The 25,226-nt window shown below is 44.3% G+C and overlaps 1 protein-coding gene across 2 annotated transcripts in view; it reads left to right on the plus strand.

Moving 5' to 3' along the window:
* The window catches only part of ANKRD66 (ankyrin repeat domain 66), a 61,251-nt gene extending 37,440 nt beyond the window's left edge, over positions 1-23,811 (plus strand). For both annotated transcript variants that reach the window (XM_030198786.1, XM_030198785.1), the window contains 2 exons: positions 15,432-15,660; positions 22,678-23,811. In XM_030198786.1, coding sequence (XP_030054646.1) covers positions 15,432-15,660; positions 22,678-22,936 — 488 coding nt within the window. In that variant the 3' untranslated portion in view covers positions 22,937-23,811. The remainder of the gene's footprint in view (positions 1-15,431; positions 15,661-22,677) is intronic.
* The last annotated feature ends 1,415 nt before the right edge of the window (positions 23,812-25,226 follow it).

The raw sequence follows: 25,226 nt of genomic DNA on the forward strand, positions 1-25,226 counted from the left end.
GAGGAGCGGGGGATGGGCGTTTATGGCGGGAAAAACCGCCACGCCGGAGGAAGGACCGGGACATTCATCGGTCACGAAACTGTCACCCAACAAGGGCGAATCAGGCTTTAAAACCCCCGCATCCCCTCTAGAAGCGCTCAAGCGACCCGGGGAGCGACCCTTTGCGCCCTCGCCCTCCGACGCCATATGCCACGAGGAGAAGAATCGGGGAACCCCCTGCCCGCTATAAAAAGGTAAAAATTACCTGCTGTCCGCTCCGAGTTGTAACGACCTGGTGTCCCAGTGAGTAGCTGCAATAGACGCTTAAATAAACGTCGAAATAAACGCCTTTAAGGACGTTCAAAATTTTTTTTTTTTTTTTTTTTTTTTTTTAACGGAGCCAGCGGGAGGGGGGAGAAAAGGAGGGACCTGGCACCACCAGGTTTGCACTTGCTCAAAAGAGCCCTCAACCCCAGGCACTCAACAAAACCTAAAAATTAGGCTTGGAGGCCTAGCCAGAGCTGCTGCTGTGTGTGACCACCACCTGCTGAGATAGAGAACATACTGAGGAGTTTCCGGCAGCACATGACCACATATAGGGAGGCAAAAGTTTGCTCTCTATCTCCACCTGCTGGTAGATGGACACAACCCACCAGTCTATGGATTGATCAGCTTGATGATATGGAATCTACCTTTTATTTCCAAAGTTGTGGAGAATGCTGTTCACAATCAACTTTGCTTTCTTAGAACAGACTAGTGCTCTTCATCCTTGTCAATCAGGGTTCGGGTGGGGGAGGTCAGCATGGGGATCTCCTTATATCCCTGGTGAATCCCCTTAGCTTGATTGGGGATATGGGCAATATTTCAGTTGTGGTCCTCCTGTATCTACTTACTGACTACCAATTAGTATTGGTGATAATGGAAGGGCTGGATATAACAGATGGTGTTCTTATATGGTTCAGGTCTTTCATGACAGGGAAGTTTTGTCATGTTATCTGACAGGTGGACATTTCTCCCCTCCCCCACCCAGTGCCCTGTAGGGTGCTGCAGGGCTACATTGTCTCCTGCTCCATTTTTTCTCTTTTATAGAGTTTCAGAGTTGCTGCTTTTTTCTATGCTGATAACATCCACGTTATTTTAATGTGGATTTCTCTTCTCTAGACATTGGCATTCTTAATTCATGCCTAGATTCAGCTGCTGCTTGGTTTGCCACTCATATGATAAACTTAAATCCAGATAATCTGAGGCTATTTGGTTTTCCCATGGGCCTCTTTTACTAAACTGCACTAACGATTCCCGGTGCGGCAATGCTGACAAAGCCCATTCACTTTGAATGGGCTGCATCGGTATTGCCATATGCGAATTACTAGCACAGTTTGGTAAAAGAGAATCATGGGGGAGATTCTATATATGGCATGGAAAATCTGCATGGAAATAATCTTTGCCTAAGTGTATTCTATAAGATTTAGGCGTGGTATATAATAATACCTCCAACGTTCTATGAGCCTGGCTGCCTGTGTCCATAACTTTCTTCTCTGGGCTCCGAAGCCCCAGCTGACATCACTGGACGTGATCAAGTTGGAATCTGTTTGTGTGTGTGTGTCAGACATCAGACGCACGAACACATACTGATTCCATCTTGATCACATTTGTCCACGCCGCACGACCAAGAACAGGACTTCAGCTGGCAGGGGTTGGGGTCCCCCGCTAGCACAGGTACACGACGGCGGCGGGGGAGGTTTGGCGGCAGGAAGGGGGGCTCGAGCGGGTCACGACAGTTGGGTCCAGGGGTCAGGAACTCCGAGGGGGGGTTCTGGAAATCGGTGGGAGGGGTCTGGAAATCGGAGGGAGGGAGGTGGGGTCTGGAACTCGGACAGCGGGAGGGAGGGGTCTGGAACTGGGGGGAGGGAGGGGGGTCTGGAACTCGGCGGGGGGGGGGGTCTGGAACGGGGGAGGGACGGGGTCTGGACTTCGGAGGAGGGGACGAGAGGGGAGGAGGGGGGGAATGCAGCACCTATACCAAAACTAAAAAAAAAATGGGGGGACGACCCTGGAACTCGGAGGGAGGGAGGGGGGGGGGACGACCCTGGAACACAGAGGAAGGGGGGACACTGGAACTGGGTGGGAGGGAGGGACCCCAGGCACACACACTCTCTCTCACAGACACACACTCGCACACAGTCTCACTCACTCTGTCACACACACACATACTCGCAAATTCACTCTCTCTCTCTCTCTCTCTCTCTCTCTCTCACACACACAGTCACTGTCACACACACTCTCTCAAACATACACACTCCGAGGAAAACCTTGCTAGCGCCCGTTTCATTTGTGCCTGAAACGGGCCTTTTCTACTAGTATAGAATATAATCATATTCCCAGCACCTAAAATTATGCACATCTATTTACACTAATGTGGACTGGGCCATATTCTATAACAACATGCATAAATTTGGGAACACCCATTAAACCCCCATTTCCCTGTCCATAACCACGCCGCTTTTGAACTGCACACTTTAGAATTTAGGTGCTGTTCATTACAGCATACGCATAGCGAGTTATGCTTGTCAATTCAAATTATTGTCAATTAGTGCTCATTATTGCTTGTTAAGTGCTGTTAACAATTCTGATTGGCTTGTTAAGCCAATTAAGTTATGCACATTGTTATGGAATACGCTTAGATGTAGGTGCAGAAGATTAGGCATGGTATATAGAATCTGGCAGATAGTGCCTAAAATCCAGGATTTCAAATTTCCATTGAGGGAATGCAGATAGACTCCCATTTGATGTTTGCCAAACAAATTTCCTCTGTCGTGCAGTCTTCAATCTGCTATAGAAAATCCACTCACTTAATTTTACTGTTAAATTCTTTGTAGTTCTGTTTCACTCTTGTTCATGAAATGCACTCTGAGATTCTATCTAGTTGAATAATCTCCAGAGATCATTGGCAGGGGAACACAGTCTCTTTTAAATTCCAGCTGATATCACAAACAAAAATACAGCACACCCTGTTGATGTTCCAGATGACATCCTTGTTCTTGAGGTAGCTAGATGTCAGTGTCAATGTGGTTCTTATTAACCACTATATCCCCAAAAAAGGGTCCACTGCAGTTTACAAAATAATAAGTGACATTACATATAAATCTGTCAAAATAAATTACAGTTCACCTAGAGCATAACATAAAGTCATTATCTATCAAACAAGAATGATTAAGTTTCTTGTGAAACCTGAAATAACTTGTCTCAGGCCTGATAGCAAGAGGAAGAGAATTCCATTAAGACTCTGCCAAAAATGAAAACATAGTATTGGTGATTTTAACAGAACATATACCATTTAAAAAAAGGAGGCCAGAGAGTGATTTTATATAAACGAGAGCAAAATCTAAACAGAGGGGTACCAATTAAATTTATCAATAATTCCGAAGTAACCCCATAAAAATCTGAAACATCAAGCAGACTGATTTGAACAGGATCCTTTCATGGCTAAGTAGCCAATGCGATTTAGCTATATAGGACGATATACTACTAAACTTTTTGAGTATGAAAATTAATCTAGCTGAAGTATTCTGAATCAGTTGAATTTTTTTCCGAAGCTTAGAGGATTAGCCCAAGTAAAGAACATTACAATAATCAAGGTAATATTAATAACTGAGGGGCCCTGTGCAGGTGTAGGCGAATGTTTTGGACGCATGCTGGTCCATTTCCTGAGCACGCCTGAAAAAGGGATTTTTTTAATGTGCCGGAAAATGGACATGCGGCAAAATGAAAACCAGCGTGCGTCCATTTTTGGCCTGAGACCATAATGCCACCCATTGACTTAGCGGTAAGGTCTCACACACTAACCGGGCAGTAAGCGTGCAGCACTTGCCAACTGCCAATTATCGCTGGGTAAGGCCCCCGCAGTAGAAAATAGAAAATATTTTCTACCACTTATTTAGGGTGCTTGCCAAAAATGAAATTACTGCCCGGGGCATGCGGTAGCTGGGTAGTAGTGCCAATTTGACATGCATTGGATACACGCTCCTTTGTAAAAGGGCCCCTGAACCAACAAAGCAAAGATAATGATTAACAACAGCAGATATAGTTCTTTTGCTTCTCTGGATTAGATGGCAAATAGTTTAATTAAAAAAAACAAAACTCTGAAGGTACTAGTTAAGCAACAAAATCCTTCCCTTTCTCTAAGATAATCTCCTTTGACTCCCTACCCAGTCTGATATTTCCTAGAGGATATTACTCTCTCCCCACCACTGGAATAATTTTGGTGTTTCACTATCTATCCACTTGAATATGAACCCTGGTTTCCAGGGTTTTTGGTTTCCCAAATGACAATTACCTAAAGGTCCTGAACTGGATAGATCAAGGACTTTGTTGAGCTCTGTTCAGAAGCATACCTAGCAACATAGGAGCCAACTTTTCAAAATGATTGGGGGTGCTGATTTTTTTTTACAGGTGCATTCCCCCCTCCCTCTCCCCCTCCCTCTCCACTGTCCCCCTCCCCCTGTCCCCGTCCCCCCTCCACCTCCCTCCCAGTTCCAGGCCCCCTCCCTCCGAGTTCCAGGGTCTCCCCTCCCTCCGAGTTCCAGGGTCTCCCCTCCCTCCGAGTTCCAGGGTCCCCCTCCCTCTGAGTTCCAGGGTCCCCCCCTCTGAGTCCCTCCCTCTGAGTTCCAGGGTCCCTCCCTCTGAGTTCCAGGGTCCCTCCCTCCCTCTGAGTTCCAGGGTCCCCCTCCCTCCCAGTTCCAGGGTCCCCCCTCCCTTCCTTCGAGTTCCAGGCCCCCTCCCTCCAAATTTTAAAAGTCATCTGTCTTAACCTCGCTGGGGTTAGGGCAGCAGCAGCGGTAAAAAGCATGCAGGCTCGGTGCTTAGTTGTTTTCCCTTCTCGCTCAGCTCTGGCCCTGCCCTTGCGGAAACAGGAAATGAGGGCGGGACCAGAGCTGAGATAGAGAGAAGGGAAAACAACTAAGCACCGAGCCAAGCCTGCATGCTTTTTACTGCTGCTGCCGCCCTAACCCCAACGAGGTAAAATAGATGACTTTTAAAATTCGGAGGGAGGGGGCCTGGAACTCGGAGGGAAGGAGGGAACGAACTTCCGGTGGGTGAACGAACTTCCGGTGGATGAAATATTGGGGGTGCTCGAGCACCCACAGCACCCACGGAGTGGGCGCCTATGCCTAGCAACATGTGAAGTCCTCATACACGCTGGTATATAGGTGTACTATTCTCCAGCTCTTGCAGCGATCTAGAACAGAAACCATCTGCTCCTAAGGCTGAAACATTTCTTACAGGGGTCTATGAATCTTTGTATTCCTTCCCCTAGCAGAAACCACCTACTGCATGCCGAGTGGAGTGCATATAATTAGACAAGTCTGCGTAAGGACTCACTGGTCCTTTAGCAGGTTTCCATCATTCCCACAAGAGTGAGGGGAATCTGAGGACCTGCAGCATGAGAGTGAGAAAGTTAGAAGGGAGCAGCAGGGAGAGAGTGAAGGGATCATGAGAGGTGTGGTAGGATGGGGAGTGAAGGACTGATGGGATTGGAGGCACAGTGGAGTATGAGAGAATCATCTCCCTCGATGCTGGGCCCCTTCCTTGATCCTGGGATTCCCTCTTTCTCCTCCCCTCCTTCTTGTTCTGCATCCTAATCCTTTTCTCCTCCCCTCCGACTCTACCTCCATTCTCCCTTCTTCATCTGTCTCTCTGCCTCACCTGCCTTAGATCATTTCTGTAATTCCCCCTTTCTCTCCATGCCCAGATCTTATAGTTTCTAACCTAGCATAGATCACTAAAATTCCTTTTCTCACACCTCCCCCCCCCCCCCAACAACCTGGACACATATAAAGTCATTTTCTAACACTTTTAAAGTAAAATAGAATTTTACATAATTGAATATGCAAATATAAATATGGAACATTATGCAGATCATTCTTCCCTTCCAGTATTCTTGCTGAAATTGTTCTCCACTGTGGCCAGACATTACAATGAGTTTGACACCCTTGGCCACAGCGTATTTCTTGTGGACTATAGTTTCTAACAGGGAGAAAGAACACTTTTGTTAAGGTTATTTGATTATTATTTTATCAAAGTGTGATATCAGAATGTCATTGTAATTATGAAATGACATTTTTCAGATTTATATTTGTCTCACACCTGTTCCATTACATTCAGGTACAGTATGGTTATGGTTATGGTTTATTAAACTTGATATACTGCTCTTCAGGGGAAAAACAGAACAGAGCAGTGTACATGAAAAAAAAACCCCACAAGAGTTAGGAGAAATTAAAAAGGATGCCAATTCTGACAGGACATGGGAATAGAAAGCTAGGAAATCATGCATCCTAAAAGAAGCATTCATGCGGTTAATACCTAAGAGAGCCTTAGCAAACAAACATAGCAGGTAATGGGACTCACACCCCCAATGCCTCATTCTGCCCTGGAGGGTTTACAATCTGAGCTTGTACCTGAGGCAATTAACCCCCTAATTCTATTATCTAAATGCAAGAGCCATTTGTGCGCTATCAGACTGATATTCAGAGTGATTTAAGCGGGCTGGAGAATCTCTGGCTTCCTTAAATCGCCTGTCCCCACCCAACCGCTGATATTCTAGAATCAGTTCCCCCACTATTCAACCGACGAAGGTCAGCAGCGTTTTTTAAAATGCTGACCGTCGCCTACTAAATTAGCCCCCAATATTCAGTGCCGAGCCATGTCCGGGCACCAGCAGTGAATACTGGGGGATACTGATGGGTGGGTTGGGCAACAGAGCTTATGCAGGCCCAGCTGATATTCAGCTAGGGCCTACATAATAGTTATGGACCCTGTCTGAAATGGGGGAGGGAGGATGTTTGGGTCTGTTCAGGCAGGGGGAGAGGGAGATCAGGCTGATGAAGATTGCTGGCTTTTATTTTTTTAAATGAAAATAGTTCCAGAACAATGCTTTATACAGGGATTGCTTTGCTCCAACAGTGTTAACTTAAGAAGTATGATGACTGTGGTCATGCCCCCATTTTCAGACTCACCTTGTCTTCTGGTGGTCAGCCTCAGAGGTGGCTCCAGACTGTTTTTTCCTTGCATTGTGGCCTCTGCTATTACTTCTTCTGTGTTTCAAGCCTCACTCTGATGTTCAGTGTGTTTCATGCCTCTTTCCTGAAGTAATGACATCATCAATGAATGCTCTCATAAGGAACTTGAGGACATTCAAACAGGGCCTTTGCAACGTCAAAGGTCTTTGGGTTTGCATGTGTGCCTGTTTAGCACTTCTGCCTTGTTTTTTGCTTGTCTGCCTGTCTGCTTTTTGCACTTCTGCCTTGTTTCTTGTTTATTTGCTAGTGTGCTTGTGCACTTCTGCCTTGTTACTTGTTTGTCTGCCTGTGTGCTTATTTAGCACTTCTGCCTTGTTCCTTGTTTATTTGCTAGTGTGCTAGATCAACACTTGTTTCTTGTTTGTTTGTTAGTGTTCTTTGTAGCACTTCTGCCTTGTTTCTTGTTTATTTCGCTAGGTGCTTGTGAGCTTGGGCTTGCCTTCTGCCCTTGTGTTTGTGTGGGTTCCAGTGCAGCCTTGCTACTTGTGTGTGTTCTGCCTTCTTGTGTTTTTTCTTTTCTTGTTAGGCCTCTGCTTGTGTGTACGTGCCTTCTCTTTTGCCTTCTGCCATTGTGCTTGGATTCCAGTTCAACCTTGCAGCCTGTATGAGAGGGCTCTGGTGTGCATGGGCCAGTTCGGCCTTGCGGCCCGTTTGAGTGTCTTTTTTTCTAGATTTACGTGGCTCTGTTTGTATATACCTTGTTACTACCTAGCCAAGTTCTGCTCCTGTGTATTCTGTTCCTGACTAGCCAGGCTCTGCTCCTGTGTACCCTGTTACTGCCTAGCTAAGTGCTGTGTCTTTGTATTTGCCTATGTGCTTATTGCACTTCTAGTCTGTTCCAGTCCTGCCTGTCTGGTCCCGTTTTCCAGTTCCAGTCCTTGTTTGGGTAGTTCGCCTGCTGCTGCCATTCACCGGTAGCAGCCCAAGAGCTCACTATTCTCTGTGTTCGTGACAAGAAACATACAAGTTACGTAAAGAACATGCAAAGAAGTTACGTAAAGAACTTCTAAGACTGCACATGACAGCCAACATGGACAATGGGTTCTACATTATAGTACTTAGCAATGCCTCTGTGGAAATATTTCCACAAAACACCAGTTCTAATTTTACAGTACGTTTAGAAAGACCTCTGGATCAACAAGGTCCTTTGGAAGGGGTTTGGTGGGAATACAGTATCCACACATGTGGGACATTATAAAAGACCAATTGTACATCTGGATGATGTATGGCTTACCGGATGAAACATTTGTAGTACAGAGAGTTTATTAGTCAAGCGTGGAAGCTTTAACAGAGAGTATGAACAAAGACATCGCCAATTGCTATGATAAGCAACCCCTGTTAATCTCTTGACCCCATTGGATTTGAGCAATATGTTGTACCTGACCTGTAAGACTGTGAAAGACGATGGAACAGACATCACAGGGGTGGCTAAAATGGCTCTAGTAAATTATTTGATAGCCTCCCTCTTCAGCCAGATGGTTACCACGATCGGAGACAGACTTATCAGTCAGAGCAACAACTGCTACCCTTATGGAGCCCTCATAGAACTGCTTCTCAATTACTGCAAAGAACCCCTCAAAACGCAGTTTACGAGCGATCTGTTTTATAAAGACTCAGCCAGGAGCCATGAGTTGACAGACCCTGGCAGACGCAATTTAGGTTTCAATGAAAGGGCTGACTTTACAACCGCTAGCCAGAAGGTAGAATTATTGGGTCATCTATACAGTGATCTGTTTTTCCAAGAAAAACTTGTGATCAATAGGGAAGATGTTAAGACAAATCTGGCAAGAAAAAGATGTCTTCTGTTTAATGAATGGGGATACTGACAAACACTACAAAGTACAGATCCTGTCTGCATCATTGTTCGTAAAGAGAGTAAAAGTGTCACTGGGAGTAAGGTTGGGTCACGCTGAAGCACTGTTGAAGTCCAGTGTCAAGTATGTCATTGATCGCGTGGGGCTGAAGGTGTTTAGCACACCCACTGAAGCTTGCATTACCAACCAGGAAAACCTCTTTCTGGGACAGTAGCCCAAACTCATCGTCCTTGGGTTTGTGGTCAATGATGCTTACAGCAGGTCCTACAGTAAAACCCCCTTTAATTTTCAACATTACAGTATCAACTTTGCCGCTCTGTACGTGGATGGCAAACAAATGCCGGGAAAACCTCTTCAACTGGAATTTGAACATGGCCTGTGTGGTCACTGTATGAGAGAATACATGCAGTTCGTACAAGCATTCAGTAAACACATGAAAGATAGCGCATTGATGATCGTACGGGGTTTTACAGATGTTACATTTTGCTGGCTTTTGATCTGTCACCTGACCGGGAATGTGCAGATCACTACTCCTTGATCAAAACCGGTAATATGCATGCAGAAATCCGTTTTGCGAATGCTTTGCCCCGTACCATAAACATGATCATTTACAGGGTATTTGACAATGTAATAGAAGTTAACCAGTGAAGGAACGACCTGTTTGACTACATGTAAAACAATGAACACCGTAGAGATTTATCATTTGTTGAAGGAGGACTCGTACGCCACAGAATTGTTTTCAGACATTTTACCCAGCAATTGGTTACTCAGTTTGCACTTGCTGCACAGACCATTAGAGTTAGTGGTAAATATGCACCCACACGACCTACCTGGCAAGCATTGGTTAGCCATCTATCCGTGTCAGAATGGCATTGGCGAGTTTTATGATTCTTACAGACATCCCCCTGATAGTTTATTGTTTCCTAGCAGTATTATGGACTTTTTACAGAAGCACTGTGAAATTATTGTGTACCAGAATAGACAGTTGCAACATCCTCTATCAACTTACCTGTGGTCACCACTGCATGTTTTTCTTACACCACTGCTGTAAAGACTTGTCTTTTGAAAATATTTTACAATTATATTCTGAGGACCCTCTGAAAAATGTTGAAATGGTGTTACAGTTTGTGAAAAATAATAAAGCATTGTGTGTGTAGATCTTTTCAAGGTCTGTTTTGTAACTTACAGAGATGTGTTTCCTACAAAGAATGCCATACAGCATCTAAATAAAACTCTGAAAAGGAATCACAGGTCTGGCGTCATGTGTCTGTATAGATAGTGTTTTTATTAAAACTGTACATATTTTTATTTATTTATTACATTTATATCCCACATTTTCTGTAATGGCGTTTGCCGTTTCGGTTGATAATAAATACAAGATTGTGTTGTGGTCAAAAGAGGTAGAAGTGAATCAGAGGTTAGGGGTCGAGGGGAAGGAGGATAGTAAATTGTCCAGTACAATCATTGATTATGTTGTGTTGCTGGGTGTGGGGGTTTGTTGGATCAGTGGGATATGCTTTTTTGAAGAGGTGGGTTTTTAATAATTTCCTGAAGTTTAGGTGGTCATGTATTGTTTTCACTGCATACGGGAGTCCACTCCATAGTTGTGCGCTTATGTAGGAGAAGCTAGGTGCATAAGTTGTTTTGTATTTTAGCCTTTTGCAGTTTGGGTAATGTAGGTTTAGGTATGATCGTGCTGATCCGAGTTTGTTTACATATTACATATTTAACCACTGTTGTCTGTTCAATGCAAATTGTTCTTATAGGGGAGGCTAATGTATTTCACAGGTTTCTTTTTTTATGGGGAGGAGTTTCTTCAGTTTTCACAGTGGCGGTGAATTTCACAGTGACCTCCATGGGCTTTTCTTGAAGAAGTTCAAGGAAATGCCTGTTTCTCATGTTGTCGACTACCGTTGAGGCTATATTGAGTTCTGCCAAGGACCGCATGACCTCTTCCCATCCTGGGAAAGAGAGTGTGTCTGCATAGCCCTGCGAACCAGGTCGAGCAGATTAGACCCACTGATGGGGTACCCCTTGTACAGAAAAGTCTCATAGGCATCCCAGGTCGCTACATCCCTGTGCCTGGATAGCTTATCAAGCAACACTTCAGTGTTTTTCCTATAACACACACCAATTCCTTTTAACACTTCTTGAAGACTAGGGCCAGGTGGGCCATCATTATCTAGCAACACCTCTGTCTGCTTATGACTTTGTTCTGGGAGATACAGGTTTAATTTTTCTTTTTCCCTTTTGCCCTGTCTGGCAAATGACAGGTAGCACAATAACACTCATGAATAATGTTTGGCCTTTTCATAGTAATTTAATCTGGAACTTTGAAATATACCTTTCATTTCTTCATCAAGCCTTTGAACGGCATCCATTCTAATATTTTCATGGGATCCTGGATGACCTCTTAAATGTTCAAGCTGCTAGCTAGGGACCAAGCACATCTTTTCAGCATACTGCTTTGCCAATAAGACTCGTGATCAACGGCAAGGCAAAGCTTAGCAAGGGTCTGATTAAACTCCCAGACTGCATCACAAGCTTCTTCTTTGTTTTAAGAAATATCCTTTTGTCCCTAAGACTCTTTATTACCTTTCAGAACATTTAGGGCTATTTCTGCTATAGCTGCTATTAAGTCATCAGAAGTGATGTTAAGGATGGCCTTTCTGTTCCGAAGTGAAGCCTGAGGTAAAATTTTTAAAAGCTTCAGGTTCTTCTTCAGATGGCTAGACATGTTGTTGCCTGTGAAAGTGCAATTATTGTGTGTGGCAAACGCAGCAGTTCATCAGTTCTTTTTATAGGCACCCATTGTTTACTCATTGTAGACAACCGTCAAAGCTGGGGTAAAGATGTCTGTCCTCAATCTGTAAGCCTTTGGCATCAATGCATTCAAATACATGATGAGATAGTCATACGGTTTTCTGGTAGCATCTTTCAAGGCCTCAAGAAAGAAACATGTCTTGCCTAGATACATTTGTCTGGTGAGAACAGCTATCTGCTGCTTATCGCTCGGATTTTTAAACAACACGTATGTTTTGTATTTAAGGTGATAGTGCAACTTGTTCTGCCTTTGACAAAGAATGTTCTGAAAAATATATATATATATGTATATAATACTTAGATTTCAAATGGAGTGTATATTTGGTAAAGGCTTTTTCAATTTCAATATTTTTACAAGTGGCTCCATAAAATCGACAATGACCAGATTTACTTTATAGGGGGGAAACAATATGTCGTTGTTAAATGTCACAGGCAGCGAATCCTTAAAGTGTATAAATGGGTACTATTTTGATAATTCTTCATGCATAAATTGCCAACAGGTGTAACACCATATGATTTGATCAGGTGTCATGCTGAACATAAGATTGGCATGTTCTAAGAATTTTTTAACAAAGAAACTTTTACCACCGTTGGAGGGTCCTGCTATGATGTACGAGAAGGGATGGTGCAGGCCTGCATCAAACTCATCAGTAGCCATAGCAAAAATGTAAACTCCTGACTGTCTCTGGATCGAAGTAAATTCTGCTTAGAATTTTTTTGTACATGACTTCATAGGGCAGTGTGGATTTCAAAATTAGCACTGCTTCATTTTTTAAAATTCCTCATGCTATAGGGTAGGGTAGCTATGTAAGGGGAGTGGGGGAGGAGGTGTATGGATAGCTGAATGTTGCAGCTCTCTATATACATGAGCTTTGGGTTTTTCCAACTTTTCCTTTCTATTGGCATGGGCTGCAGAGAGCGGGGTCTGCAGGGGTAGTCTTCTTTGCTAGAGGAACTGCCAGGGTACAGAGAGAGGGGTGGTGTGGGGGCAGTGTCTTCTTGACTAAAGGAACTCCAGTGTTTTGTATGACTTCTGCCATATTGATTAAAAAAAACAGTGTAAAATGTATGGCTCTGGGGTTTTCTCTATGTCTTAAAACATGAGGCCAGCTTCTTCTAAATGGACCCATGGACACACTGAAAGGGAGATTAGGGAGGGGTGGCTGTGCACACTGCAATGCTCTGATCTCTACAAACAGTTGTTGTTTTTTTTTCTTTCACTCCTGCCTGTAGAAAATGGAGGGAGAATGGTTGAAGGAGGTAGAGAAAGAGAGAGAGAGGATGGCCACTTGTCAGACTGATTGACCTTGCATAGACAAGAACAGTTTAAAACAGTATGTTTGTTGATCTCTGTGTTGAAAGTTGAGAGGAGAGGGGAATCAATTGTAAAACCATTAGTTTTGTTTTAAACCGTAAAATGTAATTTTACATAAGAACACAAGAATAGCTATACTGGGTCGGACCAATGGTCCATCTAGGCCAGTATCCTTCTTCCAGCAGTGGCCAAACCAATTAGTAGCACCCTTCCATACTACAATCTCAGGGCAAGCACTGGCTTCCCCTATGTCTATCTCAATAACAATGGACTTTTCCTCCAGGAACTTGTCCAAAGCTTTTTAAAAACCCAGATGCACTAACCAACATTACCACATTCTCAACCAATGAGTTCCAGAGCTTAACTATTCTTTGAGTGAAAAAAATATTTCCTTCTATTTGTTTTAAACGTATTTCCATGCAATTTCATTGTGTGACTCCTAGTCTTTGTACTTTTTGAAAGAGTGAAAAATTGATTCACTTCTACCCACTCCACACCACTCAGGATTTTGTAGACCTCAATCATAACCCCCCCCCCCCCCCCCCCCCCCGTCAGCTGTCTCTTTTCCAAGCTGAAGAGCCTTAACCGCTTTAGTCTTTCCTCATATGGGAATAGTTCCATCCCCTCTTATCATTTTGGTCACTCTTCTTTGAATTGTTTCTAATTCCACAATATCTTTTTTGAGATTTGGTGACCTGAATTGAATGCAATACTCGAAGTTGCACCATGGAGTGATAAAGAGGCATTATAATATTTTTGGTCTTACTTTGCATCCCTCTCTTAATAATTCCTAGCATCCTGTTTGCTTCTTTGGCTGCTGCTGCACACTGAAGATTTCATTGTATTGTCTAGAATGACACTTAGGTCCTTTTCTTGAGGGCTGACTCCTAAAGTGGACCCTAGCATCAGATAACTATGATTCAGATTATTGTTCCCAATGTGCATCATTTTGCATTTGTCTACATTAAATTTCATCTGCCATTTGGATGCTCAGTCTTCCAGTTTCCTAAGGTTCTCCTGCAATTTTTCACAAGCTGCATGCGTTTTGACAACTTTGAATAGTTTTGTGTTATCTGCAAATTTAATCACCTCACTTATCGTTCCGATTTCCTGCACTGCACATATCTCTCCTGAGAGAGGATAGCTGTGAAACAGCATGTGTCTATTGAGACTTGGGGAATTGGGAAAGGCAGAGGGTTGCATGCTGTCAAACAGCTGTAATTCAGTAAAGCGCCTGTTGTTCTTTAAAGCAGATGGACCTAACTCGATTCAGCTTAAGACAAACACACTTTAGGGCTTAAAATCATTAGAGCTGTGATTGAAACAGCACAATATCCTTTAGAAAGAAAAATAAAAAAAGAAACAAGTAGTCTGAAGGCTAATAGAAAAAAATATGTTTATTTTCTTTCCTTTGAGAAAAAAAGGTTAAGCTGCACACATTCCTCCAAGGCTGTAGAGGGTGGTGACATGGGTGTTTAATGATACTTCCAGTCACATGACCCCCATCCAAGATGGCGGTGAGTAGCGTGAAACAGGAAGTGGTGTGATATGTCTAGTTCTCACCACCTTCTTGGAAAATGCGTGTGGCTATGACAATTCCCTGTGATGTCACCGAAAGAGGTAGGGTTTGGGGCAGGGTTGTGCAAAAAAGTGGAGGGTTTGGGGCAGGCCATACAAGCAAGGCAGGGCTAGGGCAGTTATACAAAAGAGGTGAGGCATAGGCAGAGCTATGACATATCTGATGACATCGTCAAAGGGGGTGGACTGGGGAGTGGGAGGTGCTTGGTGGTAATTGTGCATGGCTTGGGCATCCTCGCTTCTGATTGGCTGACATGACCAGAAGTGGGCATGACCCCCTGTCAAAAATATGCAAATTAGCTTTCATAGAAGCTGGTGAGGTATACTACTATTGCCATGTGCTAATTTTCCCATTAGCGCATGGCCATTAGTATGTGAGCCCCTACCACCACCCATCATGTAGGTGGTAATGGCTCATGTGGTAAACACACACTAATAAGTTAGCACACAGCAATGTTGCGACACTAACCTATTAGTGTAGAACATGCCCACTCTCTGCCCCCAGATCCACCCCAGTGCTAAAAAATACATTTTAATTTGTGTGGGTATCATGCGCATATACAAAAATTACTGTGGGATGCCTGAGCGTGCCCCCATGGTAAGGCATTGTTTGCTGCTCTAAACATACATTAGTACTTACTGTAGCTTAATAAAAGGACCCCAAGAGTCATTGTTTGCATTTCATGATCTTCACTGGTCCTTACTGTTGTAAGTTTCCAGAAAATGACATTTACACGAGAGATCAGAAAAATAAAAATTGTCTTAAACCTCTTCATGTATTTTATAGAGTTAATAAAATTTAGCATTTCATTTTTATGTCCTCTCTCTCATTTCCCTTTGTAAAAGGGCAGATCAATGTATTACAGCTGCTCATTCAGCAGGGAGCTCGGCCTTGTCTGAGAACGGCTGTGGGCTGGACTCCGGCTCATTTTGCTGCTGAGTCAGGAAAACTGGCAGTGCTCAGGCTTCTACATTCACTACACGCCCCCATCGATTCGGCAGATTTCTACGGAGATACGCCAAAAAGGATTGCTGAGATTTATGGAAATAAAGAATGTGTGCAGTTTTTAGAAAGGTGGGTACTTTACAGCCATGGTATACTTCTGGAAGAACAAAAAATATAAACTGAGGCAGAATTATCTTATGTGAGCTGCTGCTTCTTAGCAATAGTTTCTGTTACCCACAGTCTTGACTTAATATTGCATGTTTCTTTAGCCTTGGAAGAAAATGTTACAGCTTCCTTTTAGCCTGCCAAGTTGAGCAATTTTATCTGCAGCCTAGATGGCTAGGTTGTGGCTGAAAATTCACTTAAATCTAAAGTGTAACTAACTAACTGGATTTAAGCTAGTTGGCTCTGTCCTCTAAAGTAAATCAGACTATATCTCCCAGAATAGCTAGAATATCAGCGACCAAATCAGTGGTGTAGCAATGGGGGGGGGGGGGGGGGAGCCTTGGGGGCCTGCCCCCCCCTCCCCAGTTTGGGAGCAAAGATTGGGACGAAGTTGGGATGGGAGCTAGAAATATAGAAGAAGACCAAAAACAAGAGAAGAGTATCCAACTAAGCAATAGAAATAAAATATTGGAAAAGGCATTGAAGTGGAGAGGTATGCTCATATAACAGAGTGGGAGCAATGACACAAAGGAAAACAGGGTGTGAAAAAAGTAGTAGACGAAGTGAAGAGCAGATAAAGAAGGTGGAAAAGATTTTGGTCGTCTTCAACTGCACTCAGTCGCAGGAACGACCAAAGTTGACGGGGGCGTGTCGGAGACGTGGTAAAGGCGGGACTGGGGCATGGTTATTGGCCGAGGAGAGATATAATCGAAAAAAGAAAGGTGGTTTTACCGCGATTTTGGGTCACTTTTTTGGACCCTTTTTTTTCACGAACAAGTCCTAAAAAAGTGCCCCAACTGCCCAGATGACCTCCCCGGACTCCCCCAGTGGTCACTAACCCCCTCCCACCAAAAAAAAAAGAACTTGAAAAACCTTTTTTTCCAGCCTGTATGCCAGCCTCAAATGTCATACCCAGCTCCATAACAGCAGTATGCAGGTCCCTGGAGCAGTTGTTAGTGGGTGCAGTGGACTTCACCCAGGTGGGCCCAGGCCCATCCCCCCCCCACCTGTTCGACTTGTGATGGTAAATGGGAGCCCTCCAGACCGCCCCCAAAACCCACTGTACCCACATGTAGGTGTCCCCCTTCACCCCTTAGGGCTATGGCAATGGTGTAGAGTTGTGGGCAGTGGGTTTTGGGGGGGGATTTGAGGGGCTCAGCACCCAAAGGAAGGGAGCTATGGACTTGTGAGTATTTTGCTTATGTTTTTTTACGTTTTACAAATGCCCCCTAGGGTGCCCAGTTGCTGTCCTGGCATATGAGGGGGACCAGTGCACTACGAATCCTGGCCCCTCCCATGACCCAATGCCTTGGATTTTGTTGTTTTTGAGCTGGGCACCTTCGGTTTCCATTATTGCGGAAAAACGATACCGCCCAGCTCAAATCCGCACAAATCCGATGCATTGCACAAACCGTATTATCGAAAAAAAAGACGGACGTCCATTTTTTCCGAAAATACGGTCTGTCCTGCCTCTTCACATACCCGTTTTTGGACATAGACGCCCATGGAGATGGGCGTTTGCATTCCATTATGCCCCTCTATGGGGCTCATTTTCAAAAGAGAAAAATATCCAAAAAGTGACATGTCTGCATTTGGACGTTTATCTCATAAAAACGTCTAAATCAGTATTTTCGAAACCTCTTTTTAGACATTGTTCTCTGGTCCATCAGAAGGATGTCTAAATCTCAAGGGGGTGTGCCAGGGCCGTGTTCAAGGCGGGACTTGGGCGTTCCTAAGACTTAGGTGTCTTTCAACCATAATGGAACAAAACAAAAATGTCCAGGACTAAGATGTTTTGAGCAAGACCTGTTTTTATAACAAATAACTGCAGTGGGAATTGAACCCACTACCCCAGGATTAAAGCCCACTGCACTAACCACTAGGCTACTCCTCCACTCCACACAAAAAGATGCCCTTACTCCCCCAGTGGTCACTAACCCCCTCCCACCCCCTCAAAAATGTGATTAAATATATTACTTGCCAGACTCCGATGTTATACTCAGGTCCATTAGAATAGCATGCAGGTCCCTAGAGTAGTCTAGTAATGGTGCAGTGCACTGCAGACAGGTGGACCCAGGCTTCTATCTCCCCCTACCTGTTACACTTGTGGAGGAAACTGTGAGTCCTCCAAAACCCACCAGAAACCCACTGCACCCACATATTGGTACTCCCTTCACCTGTAAGGACTATGGTAGTGGTGTACAGTTGGGGGTGGTGGGTTTTGGGGGTCTCAGCAGACAAGGTAAGGGAGCAATGGTGAGATGTGTACCTGGAGGCATTTTATAAAGTCCACTGCAGTGCCCCCAAGGATGCCCTGTTGCTTTCCTGTGATGTCACTTTTCCACTATTCTACCTGAGGCCAAGCTTTCTCTTTTTTTTAAATAACATCTGAGCCTTGTGTGTATTGTTTATCAGTAGTTGTTGGGCTTTGAATTCAGATCTATAGATAAAAAAGAGGTCTCAGAGTGCTATTTTTCCATACTTCATAGGAAGAGTGTACATTCCCTAATTACCTGTCCCAATACAACTGAAGCTTTTACCTCCTCAGTGCATGTAAATGGTTTCATCCCTGTGTGTATTCTCTGATGCCATGTGAGGTTTACCTTCTGACCAAAGCTTTTACCAGACTCTATACATGCAAATGGTTTCTCTCCCATGTGGACTTTCTGATGCACTTTGAGATTTACATTACAACCAAAGCTTTTACCACACTTAGAACATGTGAATGGTTTCACTCTATTGTAGATTTTCTTGTGTATTTTGTACATTTTGCATTTGGACGTTTTTTGTTTGAAAACGGACCAAACAATAAAATGTCCAAATCACAAAATGTTTTTCCAAACAGCATTTTCAAAAGGAAAAGATAGACTATTTTTTGTAGAGAATGACCTTTCCTGTTCTGATTTTGGACGTTTTACAAAAAACGTCCAAATTCAGACTTAGATGTCATATCCAAAAAATACCCCTTGTGCAATTGACTTGCCCAAAGTCACAAGGAGCAGCAGTGGGAATTAAACCCATGTTGCTAGGATCAAAGCCCGCTGCGCTAACCGTTAAGCCACTCCTCCTCTGTTTTGGACATTTTGCATTTCAACAATTTTTGTTTGAAAATGAACAAAAAAAACCCCATCCAAATCACAAGACGTCCATAGTATTTTCGAACACAAAAGTTAGACGTTTATCTTTTTCGAAAATGACCTTCTTTCCTGTTCAGAATTTGAACGTTTTTGTAAAACGTCCAAATTCTGATTGGGACGTTCTATCGAAAATGCTCTTCTATATGAACTATATTATTGTGATATAGTATGTTAGTCTAATAAGGTAGGCATATCTAAGTATTGTCTATGGTATTCCTTTAATTCGCTTAAAAACATTTTTTTATACCAAATGTGCTCCTGAATATTGCTGGGCTGACAATGCAAAACATCAAAATCATCACGATTGACAGCTGCCTTCTATTTTTTTCCAGTCCTGATTTTATTTCACTTGACAAAGTTGACAAACTTAAATTTTTAGTCCTGCCTTCCTTAGGGAACTGAAAGTCCAGGCATGCAATGGGAGTAGAACCAGGGCAGAATCAATCAGCCCTGAAACAGTGCAGCCAGGTTGCAACTCTAAAAATATATTGCTCAAAACAGAGGCAGGTCTGTGTTCTGTAGATGGTAATTCAGTTTAGGATAGTCTGGAAAGGGTTAAACAGTAACTTCAGTAGCTTTAACTGAGGACACTGCTGGGCAGACTTTTACAGTCTGGGTCCTGCAAATGACAAGACGGATTGGGATAGGCTGAAGTGGGCTTTGACGGCAAGTCCAGTAATTGGAACATAAGGACAGAGCCAGGCAGACTTCTATGGTCTATGTCCCAGAAACACCAAAGAAAGATCATGGTCAAGTTTATAATGTCATGTTCATTGTTGATTTAATCATGAATTGATAATGAGTGTGACTGTTGGGCAGACTGGATGGACCATTCAGGTCTTTATTTGCTGTCACATACTATGTTACTTTTCCGGAGATACGAAGGCGGTAGAACGAGAGGACATGAAATGAGATTGAAGGGAGGCAGACTCAAGAAAAATGTCAGGAAATATTTCTTCACGGAGAGAGTGGTGGATGCTTGGAATGCCCTCCCGCGGGAGGTGGTGGAGTTGAAAACGGTAACGGAATTCAAACATGCGTGGGATAAACATAAAGGAATCCTGTTCAGAAGGAATGGATCCTCAGGAGCTTACCCGAGATTGGATAGCAGAGCCGGTAGTGGGAGGCGGGGATAGTGCGGGCCAGACTTATACGGTCTGTGCCAGAGCCGGTGGTGGGAGACGGGGATAGTGCTGGGCAAACTTATACGGTCTGTGCCCTGAAGAGCTTAGGTACAAATCAAAGTAGGGTATACACAAAAAGTAGCACACATGAGTTGTCTTGTTGGGCAGACTGGATGGACCGTGCAGGTCTTTTTCTGCCGTCATCTACTATGTTACTATATAATCTATATTACCATCTCATCTCTATATATCAGAACCAGGGTGATATCTCAATGTGGTCAAAATGCAGAGGGGGAGAGAGAGATTCCTTGAGTTTATTCCAGGGGTCCTGAAGGCAACAAGCAATGTATTATAGACTTGTCACTTGCAGGACACCTGGATCCAACAAGTCTTCTGACGCCTGCAGCAATGGTGTCTCTGCTCTGTCACAGTGCACAATCTAGAAGACTCTTCCTTGATTTGGGGCTCTTTGGGGGAGGTTCATGCTGTTACTAATTGGTGCTGGGGGAAGGGAGGGGTTTCATGCTGCTCCTTATAAGGTTGAGGGGAGGGTTGGGGTGCTGATAGGAGACCATCGTGAGGGGGGGTGTTTGCTGATGTGAGGGATGCTGATGGGGTGGGTTGAGAATGGTGATTGGGTAAACAGGAATGTTCAGCGGGGATCAAGGGTGGATAGGTGTTAAGGATGTGCATTTGCTTGAAACAGTGTCAATGCATGTTCTTTTCAAATGAAAAAGACAGGAAAAACACAACATTTTTTAATACTGCATGCTCTTTCGAAAGAGTGTGCACATTTTGTAAAGAGGACACACTATTTGCAAAGAGAGTGCAGTCTCTTGGAAAGAGTGTGGCCTCTGCAACAAGTACTCCGTCTTTCAGAAGAAACACGCACTTTCCTCAAGAGCGCACACTCTTAACGACATGGCTCTTGTAACTACAAAAATGCCCAAAAGCCCCCAAACAAAGCAAACCTTCCTGAAAAAGACACAGGAAATGATACAACATGAACATTTTCAAGCTGCACACCCCTAGTAGGGTAGTAGTAGTAGTATTGCTTGGGGAATCGGAGACACACTAAATGATGCTGACAGCATGGCTGCATCTAATGCCTCCTACTACTACTACTACTTAACATTTCTAGAGCGCTACTAAGGTTATGCAGCGCTGTACAATTTAACAAAGAGATACAGTCCCTGCTCAAAGAGCTTACAATCTAATAGACAAGTGAACGGTTGGTCCGATAGGGGCAGTCAAATTGGGGCAGTCTGGATTCACTGAACTGTAAGGGTTAGGTGCTGAACGCAGCATTGAAGAGGTGGGCTTTAAGCAAAGACTTGAAGACGGGCAGGGAGGGGGCTTGACGTAAGGGCTCAGGAAGGTTGTTCCAAGCATAGGGTGAGGCGAGGCAGAATGAGCTGAGCATGGAGTTGGCGGTGGTGGAGAAGGGTACTGAGAGGAGGGATTTATCCTGTGAACGGAGGTTACGGGCGGGAACGTAAGGGGAGATGAGGGTAGAAAGATAGTGAGGGGCAGCAGACTGAGTGCATTTGTAGGTAAGAAGGAGAAGCTTGAATTGAATGCGGTATCTGATCGGAAGCCAGTGAAGTGACCTGAGGAGAGGGGTGATATGAGTATATCGGTTCTGGCGGAATATGAGACGTGCAGCAGAGTTCTGAACAGATCTAGAAGAGGTGCTAAAGGTATTTGCACCATCAGCAGCCATGACAGATCCCTTTACCTTGAAAATTAGGTGAATGCATCCAGTGCAAGGATTCCATTTAGATGCTTAAATTGTATATTCGTAAATTTATTAGAGGTATAAATAGTCCTATGCATATCTCTATTGTAATTGTACAAATCTTTGACAATTTTAGCCTTATAAGACCATCATTGTAACTCCTCCTTTAGCCACAGGAAATCTGTCGGAATTTAATCTTTAGGAGAAAGGAAGGAGAAGAAAATTTTTTTAAAACCCAAATTTGATGAAACTATGGGCTTTTTTACCAAGCCGCGCTAGGGATTCCTGTGCAACAAATGAGAGAGTAGCCCATAGGAATCAAATGGGCTTCCTCTCATTTGCCAAACACGAATTGCTAGCATGGCTTTGTAAAATAAGCCCAATCTCTATATATAAAAGGCACCACCAACGTTCTAAATGAAGCCTCCAGCCGGAAGTGTGAAAGGGGAGAGATATCCGGTTTCCCCATGAGTGTCTGCCCCCGCCCTTGCTCTCTCTTTAACACAAACAGTGAAGGAAAACACAGCAAAGCACAAAATCAAATCGCTCTCTCTGTAACAGTGAAGGACTCAGAGGGGGGAGGGGAGAGAGGACAGAAGCCCTCACTATCTCTGTAACACAAACACAGCACAGCAGGAAACTTAACACTGAAGGACTGGACTCCGAGGGGGGAGGGGACAGAGAGGACAGACAGCACACGGGAAGGGAGCGAGGGCAGGGAGTGGGACACACACACTCCCACATGCACACAGAAGAAAACCTTGCTAGCCCCCGTTTCATTTGCATCAGAAACGGGGCTTTTTTACTAGTATGGGAATAAGTTGCAGGGCAAGATAGGAACAAAAATCCAAATCCTCCCTAAAAACTGTATTCAATGAATAAAATCCTGCCTTCATGCAACATGTTTTTGAACCAACTTTTCTTTCTCTCTCTTTCTCTTTATTTATTAATTTTGTTTGTTTTTGTATTTTTCACTTTAAAGTGCTGAGGTGGAGTGCAAAGACTATCGTCTCATTGCACAGATGAGAGGCTCACCAATAGATGAGATTGATGAAGACTGGGAACGCAGGAAGAAGAAGAGGGAGCAAAACAAATCCTTCAACAGAAGTAAAAACATAGTCTTTGAAGAGACGCCCTCAGTTGCCTTGATTCAGGAAAGACGTGGCAAAAAGCTTCTGCGGGGGAATCGTTCCCTTATCACATCTACAGCTAAAGTGCAAAGGATGAAGCACCAAAGATAAGTGAGACAGAATCGCTAAAGCACTTCCCCGTGGTTTGTTCAGGATGCTTTGAATGCCACCCCTGCGAGAGACAGCTATAGTCTTTTGCTGTTATAGTGTTCTAGGTATTTGTACTATAAAATACTGTTTGTGCATACTGCCACCATCTGCTGAAACAGCTCAATTCATTTTGAATATTTTGAAGCATGTTGCCCTTTTTAAATTAAATCTATAAAATAAATTCACCTGTGAGAGTCTAGCATAGAAGTCTGGATGCAGAGGTGAGATGTGGAGCCATAAATAATTTGTCTGACATTTGCAGCTTTTAAGATTTTGTTCAATGAAAAAACGTGCTTTTGTCCCCTGGTTGACTTTTTTTGTGTGCACCATTCCAATGATTCAAATTATATGTGAGGGGTAAGACTATGCCCTTCATTGCTTTGAAGTGCATTTGAAAAGGAAGACACACGAAAGGTTAATATCAGTGAATTTTCTGTGTGTGCATTATTTAAACAGCTTCATTCTGAGAATGATGAGAGGGGCTATTTGTAAAATGAGTGTGCATGTGACTAGGGAGCCCTGGCTATGAGTGGGAAGGTGGAGGTTGAGGGGTGAGATGAACATATATGTGTCCTGGGTGAAAGGGTAGGTACAATGAGCATGTCCTGGGTAGGGGAGGAGGGATACTATGAACTTATTACCTATCTGGGCCAATTGGGAGGAGGATGTGGGTGGAGGGGGCTGTGGTGAGTGTGAAAGCAGTGTAATCCCCAGGTAAATTCAGTTTGGAAATTTCATCAGGGGATTACTAGACTGCTATAGAACTCTCCAGAGTCATTGGGGGGAGGCAGGGCCGCCGAGAGACTAGGTCGGGCCCAGGGCAAGGCCGCCCCACCTCTGCCCCCTACCACTGTCGTTCCCCCCACCACTGCCGCCCCCCCCTCCGTCGCTGCAGTCTGCGGTGTCACCTGCCTGCTTCCACGGCTACGGGCCCCCTGCATTCAAGGCGGCAATCGCAGATCGCCTCTCTTCTGGCCTTCCCTCCCTGTGTCCCACCCTCGTTTGATGTAACTTCCAGTTTTCGCGAGGGCGGGACACAGGGAGGGAAGACCGAAGGGAGGCGATCTGTGACTGCCGCTTTGAATGCAGGGGGCCCGGAGCCGAAGAGGCAGGCAGGTGAGACCGGGAACTGCAGCGCCGGTGGCCTGATCCCGGCGCCGGGCTTCCCTTGGAGGCCTGGGCCTGGGGAATTTTGTCCCCCCTGCCTCCCCCTCTCGGTGGCCCTGGGGGGAAGGAGAACAGTGTGGATGGGAGGGGGAGAGCCCAGCCCAGGAGGAGGATTTGTAGTGAGTGAGGAACAATAGGTGTCATAGTTGGGGTGGTGTTGAGAAATTATTAAAGTGATAGGACTAGCACATGGCCTTTGATTGGCTTCACCCCTGCCAGGACCCATGAGGAGAAGGGGTGTCCTGGTTAGACCCAATACTACTACTTATCACTTCTATATGTACCTCATGAGTTATAAGCGTGGTATACCCTATATCAGTATCACTCTCAGAGAAAGCATGGCGATGCTTCCACAACAACCTCTTCAACTGCACAGACTGTGATTCATCCAGCATCTCCCAATCAACATTTACTAGCACTACAAGGCATACGCAGCGCTGTACACCATACATGAAAAGACAGTCCCTTCTCAAAGAGCTCATAATCTAAATACCTATGGCTGAATAAAAAGAAGGCGTTTGCCAACAAAAGCATTAAGTGGAGTATGAGGAATGCTTCATGTGGGGTAGAAAGGGTTAACCCAGCCCAAGAGCAGAACAGGAAAGAGCCTGTTTGGTACCAGAGGCAGCAGCTCGTGGAAGTCTCCCTCTGGAGGAAGGACAAACAGGGTAGTCTGATTCTGAGTGGGTTCGGCAGCTGGATAAAGCCCATTGGGACAGCTTGGTGCAGAAAGCACTGCAAGTGCAGCCTTGGATTGTTCTGCCAGAAAGGATGAGTACTGGAGGACTGGTGGTGTTGTAAATATGTAAATACCCTAGGACAGGGGTAGGCAACTCCGGTCCTTGAGAACCGCAGGCAGTTCAGGTTTTCAGGATATCCACAATGAATTTGCAGGAGATAGATTTGCATACCACGGAGGCAGTGCTTGCAAATGTATCTCCTGCATATTCATTGTGGATATCCTGAAAACCTGACCTGCCTGCGGCTCTCGAGGACCGGAGTTGCCTACCCCTGCCCTAGGATTTATAAAGAGACTATTAATTAAGTAGATAAATTTACACCAAGAGTCTTGGACTGGCACAAA

Source organism: Microcaecilia unicolor, chromosome 3 (genome assembly GCF_901765095.1).
Source record: "Microcaecilia unicolor chromosome 3, aMicUni1.1, whole genome shotgun sequence".
NCBI lineage: Eukaryota > Metazoa > Chordata > Amphibia > Gymnophiona > Siphonopidae > Microcaecilia > Microcaecilia unicolor.